This window comes from Cervus canadensis, chromosome 6 (genome assembly GCF_019320065.1).
Source record: "Cervus canadensis isolate Bull #8, Minnesota chromosome 6, ASM1932006v1, whole genome shotgun sequence".
NCBI classification, from domain to species: Eukaryota; Metazoa; Chordata; class Mammalia; order Artiodactyla; family Cervidae; genus Cervus; species Cervus canadensis.
In genome coordinates, this window is record NC_057391.1 from 38,735,898 (window position 1) to 38,757,790 (window position 21,893).

At 39.2% G+C, this 21,893-nt stretch overlaps 1 protein-coding gene across 3 annotated transcripts in view; it reads right to left on the reverse strand.

Annotated features, from left to right (window-relative positions):
- Nucleotides 1-21,893, reverse strand: part of ZNF106 (zinc finger protein 106) — a 55,196-nt gene extending 33,303 nt beyond the window's left edge. The window contains exons 1-3 of one of the 3 annotated variants that reach the window (XM_043471576.1): nucleotides 21,740-21,893; nucleotides 8,547-8,623; nucleotides 3,614-3,675 (exon numbers count right to left, since the gene is read on the reverse strand). In XM_043471576.1, coding sequence (XP_043327511.1) covers nucleotides 3,614-3,675; nucleotides 8,547-8,600 — 116 coding nt within the window. In that variant the 5' untranslated portion in view covers nucleotides 8,601-8,623; nucleotides 21,740-21,893. Of the gene's footprint in view, nucleotides 1-3,613; nucleotides 3,676-8,546; nucleotides 8,633-21,738 lie in introns of all 3 variants that reach the window. The other 2 variants (XM_043471575.1, XM_043471577.1) reach the window with 2 other exon arrangements.

Below are 21,893 nucleotides of genomic sequence, written 5' to 3' on the forward strand. Positions count from 1 at the left end.
AAAAAGAAAATGCAGAGGGTTTTTTTTTGCGGGGGGGTGGGGGGGTGGGGGGTGGGGTGGGGGGAGCTGTGTCTTACAGCTTGCAAGATCTTAGCTCCCTGACCAGGGATGGAACCCGTGCCCCCTGCAGTGGAAGCCCTGAGTCCTAACCACTGCACTGCCAAGGAATTCCCGCAGAGAATTTTTCATTTGTCCAAGCCATCAAAATCCTTCTTTAAAAAACATAATTGGAAGACCACATTGGCTTTTTAACATATTAAGGAATGTAAAGTAGATAGTAATTAACTCTTAAAAATAAATATCCATAACCACACACCTAATTTGCAATTTCCAAAGCACAATTATATGTTAGATATGCATCAAATACTCAAACACAGATATTTAAAACATTTTTGGTTTCATTGCCAGAAAGTGTATTAACCATAATTCTGAATACTTGATAGAAGAATACCTCAAGATCCTACCCAGATGGGTACAGCAATAAGAGCAACATAAAAGCCAGCACTAAAAATGATTTATCAGAACACAGAAATCTCTAACATTTTTCTTAGAAATGAAATCAGGTTTCTGGGGATTTTTTCCTTTTTTAAGATAAACTTTACAAGAAACTTCATAAAGAGAAAAGAAAGAATCTACATTTATACGGGGAAAGAACAGGACAGATTGACCACATCTCATAAAAATTCCAATGTGTCTATGTCTGAGGTTAAGTATATTAATTACAATATGCATTCGTGCTTCCAAATAGGGTGTTTGGGAAACCACATGCTCTTTAAAGTTAATAGCAAATTAAATAACATTTTAACAATGCTATTTTCCAATTCTTTATCAATAAACAGCTAAAATACTACTTCACATAGTATACAAAGTAATTGTTGGGAAAAAAGTACTGCTGTACTTCCTGACTAATAAAGGCAATAATTTTCCTCAGTGTTTAACAGAGGGCCCAAATTAGCTACATCCTGTTACCACACAATTTCCTCTCATATGTGAAAGGCAAAGCCTTCAGATATTCTATCCATAAGCTCCTCTTTATTAAGCTTGCTCTATCTATACCACAACAGCTGGTTGATAAATTAAGGTTTGTGCCATTTTAATAGCATCTATCTGTAGAAACTACTTACAGGCTATACATCTGAACAAATACATTAGAAAAAAACAGGGAAATGTTCCTGATGTCTCCAATTGTGAACCAAATAAGGCACGCACTTCTCAGCAAGCCAGCATTCAAAAAGTAAATAATATGCTCTTTACATTTCTGTGTGTGGCTCTTTACATTTCTGTGTGTGGCTCAGCTGGTAAAGAATCTGTCCGCAGTGCGGGAGACCTGGATTCAATCCCTGGTTTGGGAAGATCCCCCTGGAGAAGAGAAAGACTACCCACTCCAGTATTCTGGCCTGGAGAATTCTGTGGACTGTATTAGTCCATGGGGTCGCAAAGAGTCAGACACAATTGAGCAACTCTCACTTTACATTTTTTAACCAGATCACAACCAAAAATTAAGTGATACTTAACATCAGAAAGCCAGTTCTTAAACATGAAATCCAGAGGAAATAATCACAAACTGAAAAGGAAGAAAAAAGATGACTGATAACTATCTGTCCCTTTTGTACAAACTAGTGATGACTGTTCATCATGATAATAAATGTTCCAAGTCAGTAAATGATGTTTGAGATTCTGTTGTTTTTTTTATAGCTTTGCCAGCTGTTTTTCCTTGCTACCTACTTGCCTTCTCCCTTATAATTGACTACTGGCCAGAAAACCATACCAAACCTGTTTCCAAACCTGATAGCACTGTATCTGAAATATGAGTAAATTAAGTACCCTCCTCTAAATGAGTTTGGGTGCTAATGCTGACGTTAATATTGTCAGTTCAAAGGCTTCAAATGCTTATTGATTATTTGACTATGCTCCAAATAACTGTAAACAGTAGACAAAATCTCCACGGCACAATTAAATTGACAAGTGGGAGGAGAGGGGACCAAGTTACAGAACAATATGTGTATGGCATGTAGTTCAATTCTGTTAATAAGACAAAACAAAATCAAAACATACGTACATGAGTGTGAACAAATGGATATAAATCTGTCTACAAGCAGAAGAGAGGTTTGGATAGGGTATATACTACACTGTTGACTTTCCTCTAAGATTGGAGTAGGAAGACGGGGAGGGAGTGAAAGGGCCTCTACTTTCTTTACTCATTATGATTCTGATTGACTATGAACATGAATCGTAAGCTATAAAAAGTTTTAAATGTTTTAATTGCTGATTGGTGATTTTTTTAATAAAACAAGGCATTCCTCTTAGAAAAAAATGGGCTTCTCTCCTAATGATTACTTACTGGGCTCATTTGTTTTGTTTCATTTCATAACACAATACAGGTCACTGAGTAGCCAAGAAAAAGGTGAATTCCTGAAGGAAGTCAATGGGAAATGGGATCAAATAATTAAGACAATCCACAAATAGGTAATCAAAGGTTGACTGTATTTCATAGGCTCCTATGATAATGAGTTAAAGATCAGATATGTGGCTGATTCATATCAATGTATGACAAAACCCACTGGAAAAAATAATAATAATAATAATAAAAATTAAAATAAAAAAAAGATCAGATATGTTCAAGATATTATAAGGGTTCTCCACACTAAATCTGAGTGAACATCTTTTTTTTTTTTTTGATAGGTAAGAAGTGGGTTTATTTAGAGAGAAACACACTCCACAGAAAGAGTGTGGCCATCCCAGAGGGCAAGAAGCCTGAACACCTCTTTTACACTGCTGTGAAGACCTAAACTACACACAGTAAGGGACTGATCACAGAAAAATTCCTCTTACATGCTAAACAGATGCTGAAAGTTCAATAACATGTTAATTTGCCCATACAACCTAAAACTATATTACTTAAAATACAGGTAATTCCAAATGACCTAGGTTGGCATCTTGATCAAAGTCTGTAACCATTATTCATGGACTAAGGTATAATTCTTATTTGTTTTCCAAAGTTTCTCTGTTCCATACTGTCTCCAAACAATTCACATACATTCAAAACATCAAAAAACGGAAACTTAGTTGGGAAAAAAGACATGGAATATACATACATGCTACCTTTAGTGTCTTAATTTCCTTAAACATCTCAAGCTTTAATTCACAAAACAGCATTCTTAAATACAGGTTTATACATGGATTTTATTTACACTAATGAGATTTAGTGCTATTTAGCAGACTTTGGACTTCTCAGACTATTTCAACAACCAGTAAAGGTTTATGGCATGTGATAATCTGCAAGCTGGTTAGGCAATAATGTGAATGTCCTAGCTGCAAAGCTGGTGTGCAGGAATGAGAAAGCTTACTAATGACAGAACTAGCTCATCCCCAACCACCTTTGCCAAATCTATTTGCCAAAGTTGTTATGAATTCTACACATTTGAGATGTACAACAATTTATCCTTCTTGAATGAAAAAAAAAAAAAAAAAGCTATTGTACTTGTTGTTAATTCCAAAAGACAGTTCAAGGCCACAAGACAACATTCACTTTTGAAGCATTACTATAAAATAAGCTAACAGGCCCTCAGATTCCCCCACATCCACAAGTTTATGGAAGAGAAAGGTTCCATACCTGCCCTTCAGGTTCTCAAGTTCCCTGTGATGCAACATGCTCCGCATGTGTTCATCCATCTCCTTCAAAATTAAAGAAAGCAGATTAAACTAAGGGGGCCTGCTTTGGAGAAAAAAATTTCTCTGTTTACTTAATCAACAATCAGGGCTCAAGCTCTTTGCCTTAAACTGGTGTTTGTGGTTTCTATTCACAATTCAATACTGAAAACATTTCCTTATTAAGTAACTCTTTAGCCTGTTTTTGACATATTTTATTTTTAAATAAAGCAATAATTTTAAAAGACCTATTTAAGTGGCTTTCCAAAAAGGTTAAAAAGTTTATTGTATTTAGGAGGCAAAAGACTAAATAATAAATGAATAGGTAAAATTCTATCCCTTACAAAGTATTTACTTAAGTTTATTAAAAAACAACAACAAAAATGCCTGAAATCACATAACTTCTCAACTACTTGGCTACTTTTCTTCATATTCTCTTTCCCCACTCAACTGACAGTTTCTAAAGAGTATGGTACAACTCTTATCCATGTCTTGGCCAGGGCCTGACATATAGTTATTAATAGCTGCTGAATGAACAGATGGATACATCAATTCTAGACAGAAGTTACAGACATAAGGGAATTTTCCTATGGTAGATCAAGGTTTTAAAAATGCCTTGAACACAGCAGTTCTAGCATGGCTTCATTTTCACTACCCACTCCCTTGCCTACAACAACTGATGTGTTTCGTTCCAACGAAAAGTTTGAAAATGTACTAGATTCCTCCCCCCACCCCCATCCCACTGGGAAAGAAACAAAATCTATGGCAAGAGTTTCCATTTAAATGTGCAAGTGTGACACACACACTCACACACCTCAAAAAACTCAAAGTTGTAAATGTCGGTCTCTTTGCCACACAAAGCATATATACAGCCAGTACGTCATAATTAGAGAATGGCTGTTTACAAATATAAAACTGGCTCAGATGGTAAAGAATCCTCCTGCAGTGTGCAAGACCTGAGTTTGATCCCTGGGTCAAGAAGATCCTCTGGAGAAGGGAATTCTAATCCACTACAGTATTCCTGCCCAGAGAATTCCATGGACAGAGGAGGCTGGTGGGCTTGAATCCATGGGGTCCCAAACAGCCGGATATGACTGAGCGACTAATACACACACACAAGTTGAGCATTACTATTAACTCTGCCCTGTGCTAAGTGTCTCAAACATTTTTTCACTTGAACCACAAAAGTGGATTATTAACGTCATAAGGACACAAGGATACAGAGAAGCTAACTTGTTTATTCACCAAATACTTATCAGTGCTTATTAGGTGTTAAGTACAAAGCTAGGCATTAAAAGGATAAATGTGAAAATATTCAGCCGTGCCCTTGCAGAGTCAGATTATCAAGTGGTGAAACAAGTTCTCAAACTCTGGCAGATCTGACAACAAAGCCAATGTTTCAAAGATCATGCCACAGCTGCAAGCACCTAATGCACTGAGATATTTTTATTATATACAGTTCATTTGTCAGAAAAAGTACAACTACTATTCTTTAAGTTATCTATACACAGTGATAATACAGTGCTGTGATTCAAAACACTTCCTTTAAATGGCAATCTTATTGAAGATGATCATCATTCCCTTCCTATCTTTACAAATGCTTTATCCAAGATTGGCCATTACATGCTAGCTACAACTGACTGGTCATTAACCAGAATGAACAATTAAAGAGCTGCAAACTGAGTGGATTTAGTGACAGGATAGAGAATGAAAAAATTGAAAAACAATATACAACATCTGCTCTAATCCCTATGCTTCTTGCTGTTCAGTTTTTGTTTTCTCTTGTTCAATTTTTCCTTAGACTAAACATAAGCCAAATCTCCTTTTCTTAAGCTATATTTAAGTGGGTCTGTTTCTTGCAATGAAACCATTCCTAACCAAAAGAGTATTAATTGAAATGGGTTATTCCCTCTGATATAAAAACCAATTCTATATTCTATTTCAGTTATAAAAAATGTTATCATTCAAAACTAGTTTTAAGGAGACTTTTTTTTTGGCTATGACACATGGCTTATGGGATCTTAGTTCACTGATCAGGGATGGAACCCCTGCCCCCTGCAGTAGAACCACAGAGTCTCAACCACTGGAGGCCAGGGAAGTCCTTAATGTAACTTTTGATTGTCTAGAATACTTCAATAATCTGTTTCTAAATTTACGTGTGAAATCCTCGCCCATCCTGCTCCAAGGAAAGAATGCAAATAATGAGACAACTGAGTTTTCAAAATAACTGGGAAAGACCTACAGGCACAGCTCCAAATGCATACCTGCAGATGTATGAAGCTTCTATTTAGTTCCTTTTATCAGTTTATGTTTTTAAAAGGAGAAGGAAGTTGGGGGCTGGGATTTGGGGTTGAAAAAATTTGGAAAACATGAGTAACACAGAAGTTTTTAAAAATATTTTTAAATTCCAAGGCTTCTCAGACTTTCATAAGCTAAGAAACATCAGGATACTCAGGGATGTAACATACAGTAACCCTAGATTCTTTTCTCCTCCTCAGTGTATCTGGAGCAAATCATGTGTGTGGGTGCTAAGTCTGACTCTTTTGCGACCCCATGGACTGTAGCCTGCCAGGCTCCTCTGACTGGGATTTTCCAGGCAGAATACTGGAATGGGTTGCCATTTCCTCCTCCAGGGGATCTTCCCAACCCAGGTATCTGTGTCTCCTGCATTGACAGGAGGATTCTTGTCACTGAGCCACCTGAAGCAGCCATGGTAATACTATAATAGTCTGGGAAACTAGAGGAAAGCACATCAACATAAGTTGTTCTTAGTCTATCTGAGTTTATCCCTTTCAGTTAACCCATTAACTTCTTAGATCCTATCTTAACATTTAAATCACGCCATTCCCTTGCTTAAAAAAACTACTGTTGGCTTTCCCTAAGGCAGGAGTAGATTTAACTACTCAGCTCTTATCTAACTTTATTATGACCCATGGAAAAATATGAAGAGACAAAACATGTTTTAATCCAGAGTAGAAGAAATGCCAAAAAGACTTAAAATAGAAAAGTTGTGAGATATAACAAAATAGGCTACAGACTCCACAAAAGTCTGACACCAGACCTCTGAGTAGCTGCCTATCCATCTCATATCTTCTCATCTTCCCTTCTCCCTCTAATCTGAAAGTAGGCATCAGTCAGTCAGTTCAGTCGCTTAGTCGTGTCCGACTCTGCGCCCCCATGAACTGCTGCATGCCAGGCCTCCCTGTCCATCAGAAACTCCCAGAGTTCACCCAAACTCATGTCCATTGAGTCAGTGATGCCATCCAACCATCTCATCCTCTGTCGTCCCCTTCTCCTCCTGCCCTCAATCTTTCCCAGCATCACGATCTTTTCCAATGAGTCAGTTCTTCACATCAGGTGGACAAAGTATTGGAGTTTCAGCTTCAGCATCAGTCCTTCCAATGAACACCCAGGACTGATCTCCTTTAGGATGGACTGGTTGGATCTTCTTGCAGTCCAAGGGACTCTCAAGAGTATTCTGCAACGCCACAGTTCAACAGCATCAATTCTTCTGCATTCAGCTTTCTTTATAGTCCAACTCTCACATCCATACATGACCACTGGAAAAACCATAGCCTTGACTAGATGGACCTTTGTTTACAAAGTAATGTCTCTACTTTTTAATATGCTGTCTAGTTGGTCATAACTTTCCTTCCAAGAAGTAAGCGTCCTTTAACTTCATGGCTGCAATCACCATCTGCAGTGATTTTGGAGCCCAGAAAAATAAAGTCAGCCACTGTTTCCCCATCTATTTGCCATGAAGTGAAAGTAGGCACAAAAAATTTTTATTCATTGAAAATTTGAGTAAACCTGGTCTAAATTTTTAAAATTAGAACAGCAGTTCTTTTACATTTGTAAAGGGAGCAAGTATATTACTAAACATGATTTTAAAATCTCAGCTGATTTTCCCAACACTAATTGAAATCCTAAAATAGGAAAAAAGAAAAAAATTCTTCCCCCCAGCCTACTAAATGGATCACAATCAAACTCCTCAGTGGGGCAATCAATACTGTTTATCAACTATCTTCACTTAACTTACAAATTAAATTGTGATCCTATTATTTCCAGGATGAAACTGTTTTAGTCAGATAAGCTTTTTCACCTGCTCCTAGAGCTGTTATACTCCATTCTACAGCTGAATCTTTGTATTTTTCTTCCACCTAAAATACCTCTTCTCCATTTCCTGTAAGCCATTTCACTCCCAAACATCTTTCAAGGTTCACTCAGTATTGCCTGGCTAACCTCACTCATGATAACTTTCCTAGTTGTCTGTATTTCCAATGGCAATCGAGAACATCTTAAAAGCACAGAGGGAAAGTTCCTCAGTACTTAAGCTAGACGAATTCTTGGAAAGCAAAAATAAGAGGCAGTGGGTAGGGGGGTGGCGGTGGGTGGCAAAATATGAGACAAACTGCAGACACTTTCCTTAAAGCACAGGTAAATTCTTTGTTTTTAAAACAGTGTTTTTCTTTGAGCAACATCCCCACCTTGTGGATGTCTGAGGATATAGTCAGAACCATTGCTACTGTGCTGTGCTTCCCACAAGCACAGGCAGAGAACTCACAGGCTACTAATCAATGTCACTCCCTTAGCTAATCAGAAAGCTGTTACAATCTCAGCCTGAATTTTAATGTATTCTCTCCATAACTGGTTACTAGATTAATTTAGCTTTATCATACTGTTGAGTATCTTCAAATTCCAGGTAAAGGTTTAACAATATAGTTACTATCTTCATAAGGCAGTAATTAGAAAGAAACCAGTGAAATAAGACTAAGGTTTAGGAAAGAGGCATAAAGGAGATGTTGTTAAAAGCTTTTACCCATCTATAAATTCCATATGATGTCTCTGAAAAAATGGTCAGTCATAGAAGCCTCAGATTCTCTCTCTTCTATTATTACCTTTTTTGAGCTGTACACGATGTGGCACAATATGCATTTTCGTTCTCGTACCATAGCGACCAGATCCGAAGCACTCAGCGTCACACCTGCAATGAGGAAGTAACATTCAGTAACATTTTCTTCCCAGGTGTCCTGAGTTTCATCTTAACACACCCCAAAATACAAGTCCTGCATCTCCCTCACCTCCACCCTGCTCCTACCCCAGTCTTCCCATCTTGGTAAATGAAAATTCCAATTTTGCAGGACCCTAGGGCAAAAGCTTTGGAAGCCACCCTTGATCCCTCCTTCTCATCCCATATTCACTCTCATCAGAAAATCCTGCCAGTCCCATCTTGAAGTACTTCCAAAATCTAGCCACTCTTCACAGCTCAGCACATTCATCAACTCCCATGGCACCAGCCTACTGACCTGACTCCCTATTTCCACTCTTGTTTATACTCTCATAATCCATTCTCAAATCAGGAATCAAAGATTCTCAGAATGGGATTCTTTTAAAATTTAAGTTAGATCACTTAGGGCTTCCCTGGTAGTTCAGTTGGTAAAGAAACTGCCTGCAATGCAGGAGACCCCAGTTCAGCTCCTGGGTTGGGAAGTTCCTCTGGAGAAGGGTTAGGTTACCCACTCCAGTATTCTTGGGCTTCCCTGGTGGCTCAGATGGTAAAGAATCTGCTTGCAATGCGGGAGACCAGGGTTTCATCCCTGGATTGGGAAGATTCCCTGGAGGAGAGCATGGATGACCTGACTCCTTATTCTCACTTTCGTCTATCCTCACAATGATCTATGCTCAAATCCGCAACCAAAGATTTTCAGTTCAGTTCAGTCGCTCACTCGTGTCTGACTCTGCGACCCCATGGACTGCAGCATGCCAGTCCACTCTGTCCATCACCAACTCCCGGAGCTTGCTCAAACTCATGTCCATTGAGTCAGTGATGCCATCCAACCATCTCATCCTCTGTTGTCCCTTCACCTCCTGCCTTCAATCCTTCCCAGCATCAGGGGCTTTTCCAGTGAGTCAGTTCTTTGCAGCAGGTGGCCAAAGAATTGGAGGTTCAGCTTCAGCATCAGTCCTTCCAATGAATAGTCAGGATTGATTTTCTTTAGGATTAATTGGTTTGATCTCCTTACAGTCCAAGGGACTCTTAAGAGTCTTCTCCAACACAATTCTAAAGCATCAATTCTTACAGTGCTCAGCTTTCTTTACGGTCCAACTCTCACATCCATACATGATTACTGGAAAAACCATAGCTTTGACTAGATGGCCCTTTGTCGGCAAAGTAACGTCTCTGCTTTTTAATGTACTGTCTAGGTTGGTCATAGCTTTTCTTCCAAGGAGCAAGCATCTTTTAATTTCATGGCTGCAGTCACCATCTGCAGTGATTTTGGAGCCCCCCAAAATAAAGTCTCTTGTTATTTATAAAGATACTGTTTCTAGTGTTTCCCCATCTATTTGCCACGAAGTTATATGGAATTCTTTTAAAATTTAAGTCAGATCATTTAACTCCTCTGCTCAGAATCTTCTAACAGATGTCCATCTCACTAATAGAGAATACAAAGTCCTTTGTCATGGAATAAAAATCCGTTTCTCTCTCACACTCTGACTCCATGTCCGATCACTCTCCCTGTAGTGCTCGATTCAAATTACACTGCCTTCCTTCCTGCTGTTCCTTGATCACACTGGGGATTTTCCCACCTGTGGCTTTCTTTATGTCCTATTTTCTCTGCCTGGAATAGTCTTCCTTCAGATATACTTATGGTTCTCATGGATCACTCTCTCAAGTTGCCTCGTTCGGAGAGGCCTTCCCTGTCCTCCTATAGAATTGTACTTCCTGCCCCCCATTTCTTCTATCCCCCTAATAACCTGGTTAATTTTTTACTTTTTAGTAGTACAATGGTAGACAGCTTCCAAAGATGGCCACAACATCATTCCCCACCCCATGTTCTCTTTTGCGATGTGACTTTGTCACCACTGCCCATCAAAAGGTACAGTCCCTCTCTGTGAGCTGTTTTGACCAATAAAATACAATGGCAGTGACAATGCAATTTCTGAGGTTATGCCTTAAAAAATTTGCAGCTTTGGCCTTTGCGCACTTGGAACACTTCCTCTTACAACCCAGACACATGGAGAGGCCAAACGGGAAAAAACTGAGGGCACAGCTGAGCACCCAGACAACCACCAGGGCCGTTTGACAGTCATGCTGGGCTCTCCAGGCCCAGCTGCCAATGAGGTGTCCCAAGTGAGACCAGTTAAAGAACCAGGTAAATGAGCCCTTTTCAACCCAAAGAATTGTAAGAATCAACAAAATAACAGTTTCAATTCAGGAATTTCACAATAGCTTGTTAAACACCTTTACTACCTAACACAGTATATATTGTTATTCTCTGTATCCCCAATTACAAATTAAGTTCCACAAGAACAGAGACTGTATATTTAATTCACTAGTACAGGTTCTAACACTGAAAACAGTGTCTGGCATACCGTTGGCACTCTGTAATTATTTACTGAATTGTTCCAAATAGGATTTTCTTGGGTTATTAAATATGAGTCAGAGATAACTGGATAAATACTGAGGTTTGGATTAAGACCAGAAGGGTCTCTACAACCCTCCAGCACTACCATACTTTCTTCCTGCATCTCTGCAAGGATGCCCTACCTGAGAATTCCACTCCCCAAGCAAACTTATTTTTCTCTCCACATACACAATACCAGACTCTATTTAATAGAGTTATCTGCATCCTCATCTGGGCTTTAAGTTCCTTATGGGACTTAAAACTGTGAGGTAATGAAGTTATAAACTACCCTAATTTAATCTATAACGCCCTAGACAACACGGTGAAAGAACCCATGAAAAAGAAGCCTACGGGTCCTCTACTTCTCCTGACACACAGTAGTTTCCTTCTATTGCAACCCACTCCATACCACTATTGAATGTCTGAAATAATTATACTCAATAACAAAGTATCAAAACAAAAATGTAGGATAAAATTGTGAACATTGGAGAAAGCTGAATGTCAACTAGCTACTAAAACAAAGAAATGTACCTTTCAGATAGATATAGTACTATTTATGCCTTCAATATTACTAATTTATCCTAAATCTCAAAATTAACACAAACCACTCTAGTGCTAAGTGTCAAAGCATAATTATTCTTCTAATTCTCTCTTAACATTTAGTTTAACTTTAGTTACTATTTACAAGCACTATTTTGTTATTTCGTTCAGCAAGCATTGTTCTAGGAGTTGCATAAACAGTGATAATACAGCCAGAAATGCTTTTAATATCGCTTCAAATTATTACCCATTAAAGCAAAACAGAATCTTGGAAGCAATAAAATCAATGAAAAAGTGAGATTTTCTGGCACAAGCAACAGCTCTTTTTCCTTTTCAAGAGCTTCATGTTTCTAACTTGCATAAATTAAGTTTCATTTTTGTAAAAATTTCAACTTTCGTAAAAAAGCAAAAAGTGTAAACTGCTAACAAAGTATTTATTACTAAGAAGGACCTTGTATTTAAAAACACTGAGTTGATATGATTCCAGCTAAAAAGACAAAAGCACTTTAACTTGCACATCCCTAAACTGGGTAAAAATATAATTTCCATTACAGTTTCTGAAATACTGAAATTAACTCACAGTCTTCCCTTTGGGAACTACTGCTCTATTTAATGGTCTTAACAAGGATTAGAAGTCAAGGAAATAGAAACCATCCAACTCTGCAATCTCAAAATGCTTGAGAGGTTACATTATACAGGTCAAGTAAGTGTGAATAAACAACTGCTGTCCTCACTTGGACCACCTTATATTTCCCCCATATCACTTAAATATACTCATTATGTAATCTTTCAAATTTTCTCCAATGAATTATGAGAAATACCTGCAATATTTCTTAGTCATAAGTCTAAAAAAAATCCTATAGTAAGTACCTTACATATCAGATTCTTTTCTTTCAGTTTCTCACATTTAGTCAACAAATCTTGACAGATTTCAATTTTTTAATTTTATGTTATATACTCTTCAATGTGATAAACCTGCAGGAACTTATTTCTATTCTTCTCCCTTCCCCCAACTGCTATACTCACTAACATTTCCTGCCCTAACTCTTGCTCCCTATATATGAACAAGTTTTAAAGCAGTTCATTAGAATCACCTACATAGCTTATAAATAAAAAGAAATACAGCTGTTAAGGCAGAGCAGAACTATTACTGCATTAGAGTCTCCAGACATTCCACTCTGCACTTCACCATGCTCTCCCCATCCTTCAGCTAGTTTCTCAAAAGTGACTTAAACTGGTCAGCAAAGTCAGCCTTTAAGTAATCACTATCTCATAACACTGTAGTCCATCTCAAACATCAATATCAGATTATTCCTCTAAATATTTATGAAACTCAAGGCTGGAAAACATCATTTAGTGTCAAAGAACTTTATCTGAAATATTTTCACATTATCCCATTTAACTGTTAAAACAATCTGCTACCTAAGTAATAACAGGTTGTTTGATGGTGGGTATGTCTGATCTCCCTGACCCTACCATGAGGAAGGAATCTGTTTTTTCATATACCTATAACACAGATTACAATTAAGCACAGTAGTACTTAAGATATTTCAACTTTGATATAAAGCCAAATGACAATAATATACTGTAAAATGCCGAAGAATAAAAGCTTAATTATTGGTTTCTTGGGGGTAGGGGGACTGGTACTCAGATTAGAATCCCTTTTCTGAATTTCACAGATAACTTTCTGTGTCTCCACCTCAACCCCGAAAGAAAACTAATGGACTTCTGGTGATCTAGACAGAATAACAGAAAGACAGTGTTCAGTGACAGAACAAGTTTCCGCCATTACCCCTAGGTTGGCCAGTTTATGGATCAAAGATATGACTGGCACTTCCAAAAAGTCCTCACTTTGTTGAGTAGGACTCCTCAGAAAGTTTCAAGGCTCCTAGCTGAGGAAGGCATTTTAGTAAAGTGACAAGAAAGGTCAGGAAGTATTTTGGGGCACAGGAACCTATAACCGTAACTTTCAAAGACTGTCCTATTTACTAGGTCTGAGTTCTGGCTGGCTCTTGTTTCCCAAGGCAAGTGATTGCTGATTTCCTGAATCCAGTATATTTGATGGAGCATAAGCTCATAAGCATTTACTTACTAGCATTTTTATATTATCTTCTCTAACACAACAGTCAGCAGGAATATATACATATACCAACCACTCTTTACTAGAAAACACAGGGTTAAAACAAAGACAGGAAGTTAAGGCTGTGACTCAGGAAAAGTGATTCAAAGTCAAGCATCCAATTAATGAAGCTGTTCAGATTGCCCATCATGAGGCAAGAAAATAGACAGGGCAGACCACAATCGGATTCTTTATCTTGGAATCAGAACTATGATCAGATTCCAATACTTGTCAATTCTGGAACTTGGAAGCATTATGTCCTAGAGGGAAAAATAACTGAGAAACAAAGCGGGAAAAACGTCAGCTCTAACAAAGTAACAAAAAGGCTATCTAAGGTTACTATCGGGTAACAGAGTTGGTCATAAGTCCAAAGATAACTTATACAAACACTTTTAAAAGTTTAACTGAGTAGCTTGTTGCATTTATTTAATAGTTTTAAGTTTTCTTTCCAGCCCACCTGGGCTTCCCAGGAGGCACACTGGTAAAGAATCCACCTGCCAACGCAGGCGACGTGGGTTTGACCCCTACGCGGGAAAGATCCCCTGGAGGAGGAAAGGGCAACCCACTCCAGTATTCTTGCCTGGAAAATTCCATGGACACAGGAGGCTGATGGGCTATAGTCCATGGGGTTGCAAAGAGTTGGACATGACTGAGCGACTAACATTTTAAAAGTCTGCATTCCTGTATTCAACATATCATAGCAACCCCAAAGATCCACAAAGCAATTTAAAGTTCTATAACATGAATTACAAGCACTGCAAGCTGAGGAGGCCTTGACAATTGTTCACCTTTCTTCTCAAAAAGCTTTGTTGTTCTCCATGCATCTTACTGCTAATGGTTCATTCAATAATTTTCATCCACTTTATACAAGTATGATTATAACAGCAATTGTTTTCATAATTCTTTTTACAGAAAAGTCAATGGGTGATCATATCACAATATTGGTGTAATGTGTAACATAGTAAAGCATTTACTTTAGTAGTTTTAATTGATGTTAATAGCTTTCTAAATGCCTTTGTCTTGTATTTTAAAAAATCATTAAGCCTCTGAAAAGGTCACCATGTATTTTAGTATATTTTAAGAAGGAATTTACGAGCTAGTACAGTAGTGGTTTAAAGGGCTTCCCAAGTGGTGCTAGTTGTGAAGAATCCAGCCGCCAATGCAGGAGACGTTAAGAGATGCAGGTTTGATTCCTGGGTGGGGAAGATCCCCCAGAGAAGGGAATGACTACCCACTCTAGTATTCTTGTCTAGAGAATCCCAGGGACAGAGAAGCCTGACGGACTACAGTCCAACGGGTCGCACAGAGTCAGAAACCACTGAAGCGACTTGTCAGGAATGCACAAAGTAGTGGTATCTGCAAATTTAGTTTACTAAAAGTTCACATTTGCTTTTCACTTCTCTTCTTTTCACAGCTATTTGTAAGGCCTCCTCAGACAACCATTTTGCCTTTTGGCATTTCTTTTCCATAGGAATGGTCTTGATCCCTGTCTCCTGTACAATGTCACGAACCTCCGTCCATAGTCCATCAGGCACTCTGTCTATCAGATCTAGTCCCTTAAATCTATTTCTCTTTTCCACTGTATAGTCATAAGGGATTTGATTTAGGTCATACCTGAATGGTCTAGTGGTTTTCCCTACTTTCTTCAATTTAAGCCTGAATTGGGCAATAAGGAGCTCATGATCTGAGCCACAGTCAGCTCCCGGTCTTGTTTTTGCTGATTGTATAGAGCTTCTCTATCTTTGGCTGCAAAGAATATAATCAAGCTGATTTCAGTGATGTCCATGTGTAGAGTTATTGACTATGCCAAAGCCTTTGACAGTGTGGATCACAATAAACTGAGGAAAATTCTGAAAGAGATGGGAATACCAGACCACCTGACCTGCCTCTTGAGAAACCTGTATGCAGGTCAGGAAGCAACAGTTAGAACTGGACATGGAACAACAGATTTGTTCCAAATAGGAAAAGGAGTACATCAAGGCTGTATATTGTCACCCTGCTTACTTAACTTATATGCAGGGTACATCTTGAGAAACGCTGGGCTGGAAGAACCACAAGCTGCAATCAAGATTGCCAGGAGAAATATCAACAACCTCAGATACGCGGATGACACCACCCTTATGGCAGAAAGTGAAGAGGAACTAGAAAGCCTCTTGATGAAAGTGAAAGAGGAGAGTGAAAAAGTTGGCTTAAAGCTCAACATTCAGAAAACTAAGATCATGGTATCTGGTCCCATCACTTCATGGGAAATAGACGGGGAAACAGTAGAAACAGTGTCAGACTTTATTTTTTTGGGCTCCAAAATCACTGCAGATGGTGATTGCGGCCATGAAATTAAAAGACGCTTACTTCTTGGAAGGAAAGTTATGACCAACCTAGATAGCATATTAAAAAGCAGAGACATTACTTTGCCAACAAAGGTTCGTCTAGTCAAGGCTGTGGTTTTTCCAGTGGTCATGTATGGATATGAGAGTTGGACTGTGAAGAAAGCTGAGTGCCGAAAAATTGATGCTTTTGGACTGTGGTGTTGGAGAAGACTCTTGAGAGTCCCTTGGACTGCATGGAGATCCAACCAGTCCATCCTAAAGGAGATCAGTCCTGGGTGTTCACTGGAAGGACTGATGTCGAAGTTGAAACTCCAATACTTTGGCCACCTCATGCGAAGAGTTGACTCATTGGAAAAACCCTGAGGCAGGGAGGGATTGGGAGCAGGAGAAGGGGACGACAGAGGATGAGATGGCTGGATGGCGTCACCGACTCGATGGACATGAGTTTGAGTAAACTCCGGGAATTGGTGATGGACAGGGACGCCTGGCGTGCTGCAATTCATGGGATCGCAAAGAGTCGGACACAACTGAACAACTGAACTGAGCTGAACTGAAAAGTTTACATGCATTCTGGAATGAGGCAATGACATATCCAAAATGTCAGCAATGTAGTAAAAAATATGTTTAGACAAAATTAGCTGCTGTTAAAAAGTATAGTATTCCAAGGGCTTGAAAAATTTCCCAGGCTCAAACTTAGCTTAAAAGTATCAGCCTAAAAAGAATACCTGTATAATATATCCTAAGTGGTCTCAGCAACCCCTATGAAACTTGCTGAAAGCTTGGCCTCTGTACACCAGTGCCAAATGAAACCCTGGAGACAAGAGTTTTGGGTGAAGCTGAAAATGATAGCTTTACTGCTTTGCCAAGCAAGGGAAGACACACCCTGGTATTTGCCTCAAAAAACTGTCTCAACTGGATGAGGATTTTCAAAACAGTGGCTCAAAGGTTGGGTCTCTGACAAGACTAGGGTGTGAATGCCCATAATCTCATCTCAGGTGGTCTCAGTCTCCTAATCTTGATGAGCTTCTCTGAGCTTTAATCTTGCCTCAGGTGGTTTCTTGGCTGCTCCTCCCTTGACTAGCAACTGTTTGAATCCGCCCTTTAGAACTCTAGGAAGATCACAGAAACTAGAGTCCTGACTGCAAGAAATGGAGGACAGAAAGGCCTCTGTGCCTGGGAGCCCCACAAGGCCTGCTAAGTTTCAAAACTACTTGAGAAAAAAAAAATATTTGAGAGGGAATCCTGTACTTTTCCTAATTCCTTATACCCACAGCCAAAGTAATCTCTTTAAAATGCAAACCTGATCATAACAGTCCCTTGATTTTTGTCCCTATATGGTATCTTGGAAAATTGCAAAGGCAGAAATGTTAAAAGAATTTTATAGTGAATATCCTACACCCAGTTTACTGTATACCCATACGTTGTTGTTCAGTCGCCAAGTCGTGTCCGACGCTTTGCAACCCCATGGACTGGAGCACACCAGGTTTTCCTGTCCTTCACTATCTCCTAGCATTTGCTCAAAATCACCTCCACTGAGTTGGTGATGTCATCCAACCACCTCATCTTCTGTCGCCCCCTGCTCCTTTTACCTTCAATCTTTCCAGCATCAGGATCTTTTTCAATGAGTCAACTCTGGATTGTCAGATTTTTCTTTCAGTATTTTAAACATCCTCTATTCACTCTGCTCCATTTTAATTTTTCTATACTTCAGTTTCCACATTTATAGAATAAAAATATCAGTACCAATGTCAGAGGGCTGCTATGAGGAGTCCTCTATAAATTAGAAAATCCATATTATTTTATACAAAGCAGGTACTAAATCTTTTCTATATTTAGTTACTAGTATAATTATTTGCTTAATGAATGCCTCTTCCAATAGAGTGCAAGCTCCATGACGGCAAGCAGGAATGCCTGTGTGGTTCACCATTTTATTCCCATTACCTGGCACATCATCTGGTACAGAATAGGTATTCAATATCTGTTGAATGAATGAGCAGAAATCAGCAAAGATATTTGGACTAGAGACAATAAAAACTGGAGCATAACCTTCAAGGGTATTATTGCTTTAGGTTATACTACTAAGATAGTTCTTTATATGAATGTCAGAATTTACCCAGATGACATATACACACACGTAGAAGATCCCTACTGGAATACTAAAGAACTATTAACTGTCACTGCCTCTGGGAAAAGGATCTGAGGACCTGGGGGCCAAGGATTTACTTTCACTATAAGCCCTTTTGCACTTTCTTCCCTATACACAAATCCAACCAACCATGACGGTACAAAACTGTAGTATTTTTTTTTTAATCTGCATGTAAGTGGACCCACGCAGTTCAAATTCATGTTGTTCAATGGTTAACTGTATTATCATTTTTTAAATAAAAGCAATTTTTAAAACTCATAATATCAAGAAGTTTGACTTCTACATATTTTGAACTTTCAGAGTGGTTCTAATCTGGCTATCACACGACATAGATCAATTCCAATTTACTGATACTCCAAAAAGTGTAATTTCACTAGATAGTGATTATCCATCTAAAAAGATACAAGGGGACAAATAGTATAACTACCAAGAGTAATAACAATTTTACATTTATACACTAGTTTATAGTTTACAAAATATGGTGGGAAACTGTGTGACCTTGGAATTAAACAAAAATACCTAATATGTTTACCACCATGAGTAAATTCTGATCTCTCTAAACTTCAATTCTTCTTTGAGAACAATGCCACCTAGTTATTAGAGCTTCAGTTTAAAAAAAAAAAAAAAGACAATTTCTTGCAGTGAGTTTTGTCTTTTTAAAGGTAATTATTTGTGGAATAGTTAACACTAGTTTTAAAGTTATAAAGGTACAAAAGGGCTTCAGTTCAGTTCAGTTGCTCAATCATGTCCGACTCTTTGAGACCCCATGAATTGCAGCACGCCAGGCCTCCCTGTCCATCACCAACTCCCGGAGTTTACTCAAACTCATGTCCATCGAGTTGGTGAAGCCATCTAGACATCTCATCCTCTGTCGTCCCCTTCTCCTCCTGCCCCCAACCCCTCCCAGCATCAGGGTCTTTTCCAATGAGTCAACTCTTCACATGAGGTGGCCAAAGAATTGGAGTTTCAGCTTCAGCATCAGTCCTTCCAGTGAACACCCAGGACTGATCTCCTTTAGGATGGACTGGTTGGATCTCCTTGCAGTCCAAGGCACTCTCAAGAGTCTTATCCAACACCACAGTTCAAAAGCATCAATTTTTCGGCACTCAGCTGTCTTCACAGTCCACCTCTCACATCCATACATGACCACTGGAAAAACCATAGCCTTGACCAGATGAACCTTTGTTGGCAAAGTAATGTCTCTGCTTTTTAATATGCTATCTAGGTTGGTCATAACTTTCCTTCCAAGGAGTGTCTTTTAATTTCATGGCTGCAATCACCATCTGCAGTGATTTTGGAGCCCCCAAAAATAAAGCCTGAAACTGCTTCCACTGTTTCCCCATCTATTTCCCATGAAGTGATGGGACCATGCCATGCCATGATCTTAGTTTTCTGAATGTTGAGCTTTAAGCCAACCTTTTCACTCTCCACTTTCACTTTCATCAAGAGGCTTTCTAGTTCCTCTTCACTTTCTGCCATAAGGGTGGTGTCATCTGCATATCTGAGGTTACAGCTGGTTTTAAGGAGGTGAAATGCAGTTTCATAAAGGACTCAGACTTAACTACCATAACCCACTAAGCAATCTCATCATCACTACTGGGGGGAAACTACAGTACACAGTCTGATCTTTGACATAGTCCCCAAAGTGTTTACCTGAATGAATCAAGTATTACCTTTACCTTCAACTTTATAGTAACATGTTAAATGATAACACTAAGAATCAATCAGAGATCTGGATAACTGTATTACTCTCATTGAGTCATGATGAAAAAAGAAGAGAAAAAAGGTAACTTCTAGATTTAAAAAGACTTCAAGAGATGTAACAGTCAACTCAATGCATAGACGGATCAAAAATTGTAAAAACAAGAAAACGGGATAATTTGGGGAAATTTTTAATAAGGATCAGGTATTAGATAATATAAACTGTTGTTCAGTGTGATTATTATATAGGGTTACGTAGAAAAACTTTTCTTTTCATTAGAGACACATATTTAAGTATTTAGGGTGAAATATCAGGAATAAAAATAGCAAATACAGCAAACTATTAAGGAATTTTAAAATCTGAGTGATCAATTTACAGGGGGTTCAAAATAGTATCTTCTCTACTTTTCTGGATGCTTAAAAGTTTTCATAATAAAAAAATAAAACAAAAAAGCTTACAAAAAAAGAGAAAATTATTCCTCTCCCACTACTGTTTCCTAGCCACCTCCACTTCATCACTGTTTCTTATGTATTCTAACGGAGATATTCTATGCATATATATATACGTGCAATAATCACCATTCACAGTTCTTCCTTTTTAAATGTCTTCCTTTCAATCAAAGCAATTGGATTTGAACTAACCCGATCAGACTCTACACGTCCTAACTCCTTCCAAGCCACTTTAAAACCATCTAGTATCTTTAATTAAGGCTATCATTTTCTAGACTCAGTAGTTAACTCTAGAAACTGTAACTGTAGTATAGCTGCTTCTCAACAAAAGTGCTTAACAATATCTAACTTGATGTAACATGGGGAAAATAACCTTTCCATCGTATTTGAATTTCACCACTTCCCTAGCTGGGTTATGCAAATTATCATCAAACTTTCAGCCACCTCATCTGAAATGTGCGCCAAAAAAAAAAAACAATTTCCATTATAATATCTCATTAATTCTTTGCGACAGACCTGAGTGTATCTGGCACATGTGTAGTAGGTGCTAGATAAACCCTAACTGAACCTAATTATTATCTTCTATTGTTTCACTAACTTGAGACCAGCGTTTAAAACAAATTTTAAGATTTTCCAAGGGGCTTAGAATAGTATTAGGCTCTTGGTAAGTGTTCAAAAGTTATTTTGCCTTGAGTAAATCTGATATAAAACTTTATGGTGGATAAAGACATTTGCTAGATTAAGAGAACTTTTCTTAGCTACCATGGAGTTCCAAATTGTTAAAAGCCATGGAAATAAACTTCCAACAAGACGGCTTAATCTGATTCTCAAAGATGATTAAATTGAGCAGACTGAAGGGGGAGTGGCGTGCAAAGCATTTCCTCTCCATAATTATGCACTGAGATTCCGACTAAATGTTAAATTGACACACAGTAAGTTCTTCTTAATTAGTAGCTATTATTAAGACGCATCCCACCAGAAAAGAAGTCCGAAGGAGGAAAAAGAACAGAGACTGTCTGTCACAAGAGGTGGAAAGGGGTCCGCGGCCTGAGACCCGTAGGCCTTTAAGGGGTACCTGGGTCTATGGGCTCCCTGTTGCCCTGGGGGGCGAAAGTCAAGGACCTCCCCGAAAGGTCAAGCCTCTGGAGCCACGTTTCCCGCCGGAGCTGGGAGCAGAGCCGGAACGCCCCCGCGAGACACTGTATCCCGAGGCCAGAAGCACCGCCTGCCCGTAATCCCGCGCGACCCCTTCAAGAGAGGACGACCCGCAGCCCCCCGCCGCGGCCCTCAGGAGCACAGACCCGCCGCTTCCTGCACCCCCACATCCTCCCTACAGTGGCAGACCACCAGGTCCCTGGGGTTCCAATACGCCTCGGCGCCGCCCGGCCCTTTGATACTCACACTCACAGCCGACCCCTCTTACTCCATCAGGCCCCCGAGGCGCCGGCGAGGGAGCCCACTGACGCCCCAGCCACCCCTCTCAGCTTTGGGTCCGGCGGCCCGCTCCGGACCCGCTCCCCACCGGGAAACCCCACCGCCGCCGCCGCCGCCACCGC